At 41.9% G+C, this 9,951-nt stretch overlaps 2 protein-coding genes across 5 annotated transcripts in view; one reads left to right on the top strand and one right to left on the bottom strand.

Annotated features, from left to right (window-relative positions):
* The window catches only part of phactr4a (phosphatase and actin regulator 4a), a 56,284-nt gene extending 51,427 nt beyond the window's left edge, over positions 1–4,857 (top strand). For 3 of the 4 annotated variants that reach the window (XM_080786902.1, XM_080786901.1, XM_080786903.1), the window contains 2 exons: positions 1,617–1,693; positions 2,378–3,823. In XM_080786902.1, the coding sequence (XP_080643028.1) occupies positions 1,617–1,693; positions 2,378–2,393 (93 nt within the window). In that variant the 3' untranslated portion in view covers positions 2,394–3,823. Of the gene's footprint in view, positions 1–1,616; positions 1,694–2,377; positions 3,824–3,905 lie in introns of those variants that run through there. The other variant, XR_013965608.1, reaches the window with a different exon arrangement.
* Positions 4,858–6,207: 1,350 nt separating this feature from the next.
* LOC308331734 (beta-1,4 N-acetylgalactosaminyltransferase 1-like) lies at positions 6,208–7,788 on the bottom strand (the record flags this gene model as incomplete). The annotated part of the gene is made up of 1 exon (XM_080787225.1): positions 6,208–7,788. One exon carries the CDS (start codon positions 7,786–7,788, stop codon positions 6,208–6,210), a length of 1,581 nt encoding a protein of 526 aa, XP_080643351.1.
* Between the last annotated feature and the right edge of the window lie 2,163 nt (positions 7,789–9,951).

Genomic DNA, 9,951 nt, shown 5'->3' with positions numbered 1-9,951 from the left:
CACACAAACACATGTAAGGGTAGTGATTCTGAAACTGTGGGTCTACTACCACTACTACCCTCTACTGCCCATTGGCATCACACGGGTTGTCCCCAACATGTGTTAACATATATAAATTGTCTATTAAAAATAAAAATAAATTGACATAAAAAGGTTTGAGAAGCACTGCCTTAGCGTGTTGTGCTGTGGTCCACCATGAGAGGATTGAAGAATCCCAGAAATGTCAAATGAATGCAGCATAATGGCTCTGTTGAGTTCTACACCGGGGTATTACCTGAGTTCTCCACCGGGGTATTACCTGAGTTCTACACCGGGGTATTAACTGAGTTCTACACCGGGGTATTACCTGAGTTCTACACCGGGGTATTACCTGAGTTCTACACCGGGGTATTACCTGAGTTCTACACCGGGGTATTAACTGAGTTCTACACCGGGGTATTACCTGAGTTCTACACCGGGGTATTACCTGAGTTCTACACCGGGGTATTACCTGAGTTCTACACCGGGGTATTACCTGAGTCCTACACCGGGGTATTACCTGAGTTCTACACCGGGGTATTACCTGAGTTCTACACCGGGGTATTACCTGAGTTCTACACCGGGGTATTACCTGAGTTCTACACCGGGGTATTACCTGAGTTCTACACCGGGGTATTACCTGAGTTCTACACCGGGGTATTACCTGAGTTCTACACCGGGGTATTACCTGAGTTCTACACCGGGGTATTACCTGCTCCACCGAAGCCTGTTCGACTACCATGTTGAAACGAAACAAAAAGTATTGGTTCGGGTGAAAACCTTGCATGTCCTTTTTTATGGTAAATGTAAAACCCAATGAACAATTTGAAAATAGCCGATCTACAAGCTCACAACGTGCTGTGATTCAACACGTTGTGAGCTTGTAAATTGGCTTACTTTTGTGTGACACTCTTGGATGATAAAGTGGGGCAATCATTTACAAAAAAAAATATTTTAAATGTTAAAATATGGAGGTACGAGGATTCTGCCCGACAGCGAGAATATTATAGGCTCTGGTATGCCGGATTTATTGATAAGAGGTTTTGTCAAGAAAGAACTGCTTCTGTTATGTCTACATGTTTGTTTAGAGATAATGGACGTTTTTGTGTTATCCTTTTAGCATTAATGTCTTACTGTACCACGTGCTGTTGACATTTCTGACTAATAAAGTATACAAAAATCACTGTATTTGTCACTTTCCCCATGTACTTAGTACTTACATACATAAGAATATGAAATACTGTTTCCCCTAAAATATCAAACCCATCTTTCTTTTTTTTTTGTATGTTGGCAAATGAAAATGTTATTATTTAAAGAAAGAAAGTTTGTTTATATAATAAAAGATAATGGAAGCACTTTGTTTACTAGTCCCACAGTGAGGGAGATAATCTTGGAATCGAGATGCATCGGTAATCGATTTATAATCTAATCGTAGCCCTGGAGATTTCCACCCCTAATACTGTATAGAATCACATTATGAATTCATAATTACTGAACATTGAGTTCATTTGATCAACTCACTCTGAATCCAGTCATACCAATGAAACAAGCCAACGTTTTGTTTTCCTAACATTTTCTTCATTAATGTCCTCTCTCAGGCTGCCATCCGCAAGGAGCTGAATGAGTTCAAGAGTTCCGAGATGGAAGTTCACGAGGAGAGCAGGATCTACACCAGGTCAGTGTCAAATGGCTCTTTTACAACTAACCAAGTGAACTGTGTTGTGTTCACGTATTTCATAGCTTAGAGAATCGTTCAAAAGCATCAAATGTAGCAGATATGCAATCTCGAAACGTGGTGTGAAGCGACCCGTCTTGAGCTTGTAGATCTGCTACTTTTGCTTTATTTATTACATTTTTATTTGTTTTAATCCTTACAAGTAACAGAAAAAACAGATAGAGAAAAACTCGGCAGGGTGAAGTTAGCACCCCATAAGATAAAAACATGAATAAAATTGGTGTCATTCTTTAGTGCTGGATTTGTACCACATTGTGTAAAATGTAAAATTGTTTGCTGGTATCATTTTATGAGCTTTGCTCAGCCTTGCACCTCCTGGTGGTGGGGTGGAGAATGACGTCACTCGTTAAATACCTACTTTTAAATGTAAATAAATATTAAAAAAACAAAAAGCACAATTAGGGGGTGCAAGGCTCAGCAAAGCTCATAAACATAACTTAAAATATATAGAAAATGGTACCAGCACAAATTATACAATTGAATGAATCCAGCACTACAAAACGACACCAATTTTATTTTCATGTGGGGTGCTAACTTCACTGAGGCACGCAAAGCCTGTCTGCCAAGGCCTGACTCCTAAACAACCTTTCACCTTTTTGTTTTTTTCATGGTCTTGTCCTCCAGATTTCACAGACCGTAGCCATGTGGACACAGAACTCACAGCACTTAAACACTGGAGGGGTGACGGTTAATGACGAAACGGGGTGCAGAGGAGGAGGGAATATCTCTTCAATATATAGAAAGAACCAGGGGACTGACTGGAGATTTCAGTCCCACTGCTGCATCATGGCCTGCAGCCTGTCTGACTCTAGCCGAGGGGGGGGGGGGGGGGGGGGGGGAATAACTACTGCTGAAAACACTGAATGTGGAACCGCTGCAACGGACCCAACATGTCGGCTACAACCACCACTGTTGATTCTAGTAAAAATAAATAAAAGAGAAAAACCCTCCGGGCTTGCTGTACTGTACTATAAGGAGTTCCAGACTGTTAGGCCAAAACGTTGGGAGGGTTTTTTCCGTTGGTTGTAAACACTGTATTTTTGGACCTTGGCCATACTGGAGGTGGGTGTCCTGTCCTGTGCCAACACACTGTGAGGTGGGAGGCATCGATTCCACGACCGCGTTCCTCTGGAAATGTCCCGTTTCGACGCGAGAGAACGGAATGTACATGACACCGGGGCGATGATAAACGTGATGGAGGTCGACGGATCAAACGCCGTCGTCCTCCGTTTATGTTTCTTTCCTCATTCCGCAGAGGACAGCAAAAACAACGTTCAGACGAGGGCTTTCCCTGCCTTTCTTTTTCTTTTCTTGATTTTTTTCTCTTTCTTTTAACAGGATATACCATATATAAATATATTTTTGTACACGAGAATCGGAACATGCACAAGAAATTGGTTGAGGTTATTCTTCAGTTTAGCATTGGTGGTACTTAGATCAGAAATGGCGAAAGAGAGAATAAAATAAATTGCCGATCTACAAGCTCACAACGTTTGTCGTTCAACGGAGTGTATATAGGGCTTGCGTGGTTAATATTGGACACAACTTCTCTGAAATGAGACCATATTACTGTTATTTCACATTGTTTATAATGTGATCACATTGGTACTCCGTGTTTCACACTGTTCATGGGCGATTATAAATATCGGTACCGCATCTAAACATGTGTCAGTGTGGGGCGATCACTGGTGCCGGCCTTAATTCTGATGAGAGCAAATATTTTCATAACATAATGTGAAATGGTTTGTAACACGACATTTTACAGTTGCCGTGATATTTCCATGTTAAAACAAAAATGTTTTTCGTTAAAAGAAAAGTTATGAATGACATTCTGAATCATTGCAATGGAGTGTTTGTTCAGCTCTCCTCGTGTCTCTCCAGCTCTATAGTAAACTGAACACCCATGTTCAGGTCGGTCACCACTTTTATCCAATCGGGATAAAATTGAATGGTGTTACAATTCAAAATGTGTCTGGCCATGTTTTTGTTCATCACTTCCCATTTCACTTGTTTGTGTGCTCTCCCTTGATTCGATGAAATTGGTATGCTGACATGAACGTGGTATTTTCTTTTTTTATTACCCATTCTGAGCGGGAACCCCTTTAGCTATTTAAAAAATAGCAGATCTCGGTGGCGCGCTACGAGCTTGTAGGTCTGCTATTTTTGAAAAACCGAAGAACGACCGACAAAGAAACATAGCTTTTTCAGAAAACTGTCATTTTCAAACAGACGTTTTTAGAATCTGATCTCAGGTCAGAATGGGTTAAAGAGCTGGAGAGACGGGGACATCCTGTTATGGCACAAAGACAACGACTATTATTATTAGCAGACTATAGAGCTGTTTAACACTTATTTTGACAGAATATCACTCGCAGCACCTTTTAATTAAAAGTTGTAACCTGTTCTAGATCAAGTGTTCAGCTCTGTGCACAGAACCAACAACAGAGTGTCCATTTGCACCCCGCCACCCCCTTTTGCGTGCATTTTTACTGTGTATTGTCATTATTTAAATGATTTTTCTTGCAGCACAAATTTTGGTTCATTAATCTGTATCGAAGCACCTTACTTAACTTACTTTTAAGTGGGAGTACAGAAACGTTGAGAATTTCCACAGCTTTGAAATTAATTTAACCACAAAGTCTACGATTATTTTGTCATTAAAATATTGCGGCAGGAAAAATGATATGTTTTTATTTTTCATAATTGTAAGGTACTTTGTAAATGCGAGCCCCCCTGCTGGCTGCCACTGTATAGATGAATCAACTTTATATTGTACATCCTCTAACAATGACAAAAAATGTTTTAATTGTAATTTAAGTATTTCACCGTGGTATTTTCTAGTTTTACCAATGTTACACGAAAATAGCTGCAGAAAAGAAATTACTTCACTTTGAAGATGTATAGTTTGTTTCTTTTTTTTTCTTTTTTTTCCTTTTTTAATATAATACAAAAGATCTTTAAGGCTGACCCACTGTACAAATGAGCTGTTCACTTTTCAAATTAAACAATTCAAATTAAATCTAACTTTTTTGATTTTCATGGGAATGTTTTAGTTATAAAAAAAACAATCGACTACAAAATGTCATTAATTAAATGTATTTATTTCTGATCCAGTTCAGTCATTAAAGCTGTAATCTGTAACTTTTTAAATGAATGAAACTTTTAGCTTTAGCTCAAACTTTTCTCAAATCAAGGACCACCATATTAAATTAATATGCATTTGACGGCCCCCATCAAAATATATTTTGTGCCAGGAGTGGCACCATAGCCTACAAGATTTGTGTTGATAAAATGTTTCAGAACATACTAGCTTGGGGGCCTGCTTTTATTTGAGAGGGACCTGTCATGTCATGACATGCTTTTAATTTGTGTTTTTTCTATTCACTTGGTCATTAGGGTCCACAGAATGTAGCCGTCTGCTCTGCCGGAAATATCGCGGAAAATAAGTTATCGCCATTTTTGTTAACACTCGTCCTAAATTCGGCCATATCCACTGGATTGGATGGATTGAGATGTTCTCCCTGCTGTCTTTACATTGGTCTCTGTTCAGGTCTTCAGTGTATGGCCTTTTAAAACGGCCAGAAGGGGGCAGTGCTTCTACTGAAATGTAGATTGAGTCATGATGCTGCCATCAGCTAACCAGGCTAGCCAGCAAACCAAACACTTAAATCCAAAAACGTCTAAAAATAGATGTTTAGACGTGTTTTACTAGACAAAATTGGCCTTGAAAGTTCCCTTGAGGCGTTTCAAAAGGATCACCTCTTATACGTAAACATGTTCGGACAGGTACTAGCCTCTAGGTTAGGCTCATATATTTATTCACTGTAGATTCCTAAAATAATGTAGCACTTTGTAGATTCTTATTGTATTAGCTATTCTGGAGGATACACATATTACTCTGGCTGTATTAGCAATTACAGTTCCCACTGGCCAAGAGGCAGAAATAAAATGACACATAAATAAATAGTCCTTTTAAATGCACTCCATTTCAAGGGGGAGTGGTTAACCAGGCTACAGAAATCTTTGAGGCGGCTTTTTGGACGTAAAAAAAGTGGATGGAGCAGTTCATATAATTCATTCATTGGGAGATCTAAAGGTCAGAGGTTGACAAATGCTTCAGGTTTTGCACGATTCTCACGACCCTCTGCCATATTGCCGAAGTTCGTGGAAAACAACAGCACAAAACCGGGCGAAAACAATCTTCGCCCCTTCGGACTTGATCCCTAATAATAATAAAAATCTAAACATATGACGTCACGGGAGGTCAGACATAAACACAAAGACACACGTTGGAGCGGTTAGCAATGTCATAGCATAGGCCTAAGAAGTAAACATAACATTAATTCCTTTTAATTAAATCAACATTAGAAATGCCCACTCTGGAGCGTGGGTTGTTTAATTTGTAAACGGCACATCAATTAAAAGGGTACATAAGGGAAAAAGGCTGGTTGTAGTTAGTTCCTACACTTGAATCTGTTCTTGAAGTAGAACAGTTCGTCACCGGCTCTGCCGTCAGACGCAGCGTAGCGGAACTTCCCATAAGCCTTGTCATCGCGTGTCATTTTGGTCCAGGGAAGTCGGATCTTCGACGCGTGTCCCACGACGACGTCATCGCAGGAGCCGACGTGTAGGGAGCCCAGTCCGTCGACAAAGAACTCCAGATGCCCTGTCCGCGCCAGGCTGGGGTCAAACCCCACCTCCCGCACCTTGTCCGTCCTCGCCATGAAGAAGTTGATGACCGCGTCGGCCACCACGCAGTTTGGGAAGCCGTCGATGGCGTGATGGTAGCCTTTCCCGATGTGTAGACAGTCGCCTTCCTCTCCGCCCTCGTCCACCGAGATGGTGTGACGATACGTGGCAGTGTAACCCGACACCTCTCTGACCGCGCCGGCCACCAGGTCCAGGGTGGTGTTCTCCAGGACGTCCAGCATCTTCTCCAGCTTGGTGCTCGCAGTGAAGAGGAAGTCGTCGTCCACCCAGAGCACGTACTTAGTGCTCACCTGCGACACGGCCAGGTTCCTCCCGGCGAACCAGCCCTTTCCAAACGGCATGGTGTAATGCTCGATGTGAGGCCCGGCGATGGGTTGGGGGTGCTCGTTGTCGTCCGCCACCACTATGGTGACGGTGGGGTAATACGCCCGTATGCTGTCGATGAGATCCCGCAGTTTGTCGTAGCGCAGGAAGGTTTTGGTGGCGATGGTGACGAGGGCGCTGATGTCGTACTCTCCACTGCTGGCTCCGGAGTTGTAAAGCTTTGGGCGCAAGCCATGTCTGACTTTAATGGTGAAGACGGACCGGTGTCCGTCGGTCTCAAATGTAACCGTGTCGGCTGTCCTGGGGTGATACTGGGTGTTGGTGTAGGTGACAAACTGCAGTTGCCTGTTCAGACCAGAGAGAATGGGACTAGATATCTCCATAGCCTTCTCTCCTGCCCCCATGACAGTGACTCCATCCACCGTGGCAGCCACGTCAAATACGCCCAGCGCTGCCGTCAGTTTGACCGCGTGTCTCGATCCTGGGTTCTCTTTAAGACCCAAACCCGGCACAATGATCGTTCTTAGGGGGCGCACCTCGACCCCCTGGGTGGGGTACTGAAGAGGACTATTGGCCTCGGCGACAACAAGCAAGTCTGCTGAAGTGTAGGTTCTCCTTTTGAAATCCTCATACTCCTGCGATCGGCGACTTTTAACCTCCTCTGGGTCTTCGTGATTGCCTAAATAGGCACGCTGTAGGTCGTAGGCCAATACGGGCGGAGAGAGTAGGTGGGAGAATGGTAGACTGGTCCCCTCGTCTGCAAGACACTTGCACGTATCCTGTGACAATTGACCTGCCACCTTGTCCTTTATGTGATAGGACTCCTTGTAGGTCTCCTCCAGAAGTGTCTTTAGAAGCGTCTCCGTGGCGGCCCTCTGTCTTATCCCGATGTCCACTGTGGACTGGCCTGTGGGGACCCACCAGTGTAGGAGGATAAACAGCAGCACACTGGCGACCACACCGAATCCAAGTGCCCTCTTTAATGTTCCACGCAATCGCATGTTTGAACAACAGACGCAATGCAGAGTCACAATAGGCACTTACTTCTTACTTAGATTGACAATGGATGATTGTTTACGGAGGGGGAGTTGCATGCCCTCAGCTTAAATAACTTATTTCTCTAGGATGAATACGAAATATTGATGACATTATTTTCATCTCCAAATTTGGGCATGTTTTGAATCCTGATCTGAGCCACATTGGCCATCCAAAGTCTGCTGGGTCAGTATCTATACGTCATTTGTTTGCCGATCGCCATGTGCGTATCACGTATCTATACGCATTTATAGATTTTTTATTGAATACTTTAGTTCATCTTTCTATGCGCCTGGACAACATATAAAGTGACTCCGATCGAGTCTGCAAATATCCGGTTCTGTGATCCGGAATAAAGAGGAGCAATGGTGATTAACTGTGCGGTGGGGATGCATGGAAAATCCGAAAGGATTAGATGGTGTTGGACGCGGCAAGGAGATTTTTGGACATTGATGACATAAGCGGAGAGGATCTTGATAATACACTAAGGGAAGGATTTGTACCCACTCAGATCACTGGGTCTGGGTAGAGTGGAGGAGGATACTTACCACAGCTTTCATCCTATAGAGTATCAATGATCCTCTCTATGCTGCATGGGAAGACGTGTCTGACTCATAACATGGATGTTATTAAAGTAGCTATAAGCAATACATTTGTCAACGTTTTAATGACTTTTCTTTTAATTATTCAGACAGCCAGCATGAGTATATATGCTCTCAAACATATTTAGTGTCTGTGACACGTACATCTACAGTATGGGCTACAATCTGCGAGAGAGAGAGAGAGAGAGAGAGAGAGATCAAAGCAAGAAACATGCAGCAGTATTGATGTACTGAGATGAGGTCATAGGGAGAGGTGAAGGATGAATTCTAGGTTTGTTTGTTTGTTTATTTCTCTCCCTCCACGAGACAGACTGAACAGACAGGCACGGATCCTCAATGACAAGATTCAAGGTTGTTATTCATTGTTACATCTTGTGAACAGGTACACAGCACACAGGAGTATATGCACTTGTCTTTGTTCGGCTTCCTTCAGACAGCATATAGCACCACAGCTCATAATAATAACAGAACAGATACAGAAACAGAACAGAACAATGGTTCTCTATTGTGCTTTTCTCAACGTTCAAATGTTGTACAAACTTCTCCCCAATGCACAATTCTAGCAGACAATATTATGCTAATATTAAGTTATTTTGTTGATTGCCTTCATTACAAAAAGAAAAGCTTTACCCATCTGTTTTATTAAAATGTAATCAAATATAATATAATATGTAATGGATTCTCTTTTGTGCTTTTCTCAAAGTTGATATGATATATTTCCCCCAATGCAGAATCCCAGTGGATTTATTGCATTTTATTATTTTATAATAAATATATTATAATAAAATATCAAAAGGAAATCTCCCCTGTGTTTTTCTCAAAGTTTATAAATTAGATTAACTTTCAGCCAATGCAGAATAGTCGTCAATATTATGCTAATATGTTGATTGCCATCTTTTCATAACCCTTCATCCATGAACCCCATGTGTCTGCTAACTTTGCCTTCCGTCTCTGTCGGATGGAAACCCCATATGTCCAAAATTGTATACTTTTCAGGATTAAGATTTTTTTTAAAAAGCAAAAGTATCAAATATACAGGCTAAACGCATCGCTTCTCGCCGCATTCCGAGCTCTTGGATCATACTGATGAGAGGTTTCTGCCCGTCACCAACGCTTTGCTAATGGGTCCCATACCCCCAGGAAAGAGCTGATCTGTGCTCGACAATGCATGATGGGGAATGCGGTGCTTATTAGAGGATTCCATTGCATGCTTGGCAATACACTAATTAGCTAAGGCTGTGTTGGCTTCCCAATCCACAAGGGCTTTAATGGAACCAAGCTATAATCATGGAGAAAAGATCACTATAATAACACGTAATGCGAGACAATTTAACTAGAATAATGCTCACTTGTTTATATTTACTTACACACACTTTCTAACTTTGTTAGGCCTACTTATTAGTCATGTTGTATACTTTGTTTCATAGCATAACACAACATACTATCCAGGTCTTTGTGAACTTATGGTTGGATAGCCTATATGTGATAACTATAGTCAAGACTTCAATGAGTCTTAATTATGAAGCC

Source organism: Protomyctophum bolini, assembly GCF_963924005.1.
Source record: "Protomyctophum bolini genome assembly, chromosome: 17".
Lineage (NCBI taxonomy): Eukaryota > Metazoa > Chordata > Actinopteri > Myctophiformes > Myctophidae > Protomyctophum > Protomyctophum bolini.
The sequence above is the reverse complement of the archived record's forward strand: the minus strand, read 5'-3'. Positions and strand labels throughout refer to the sequence as shown.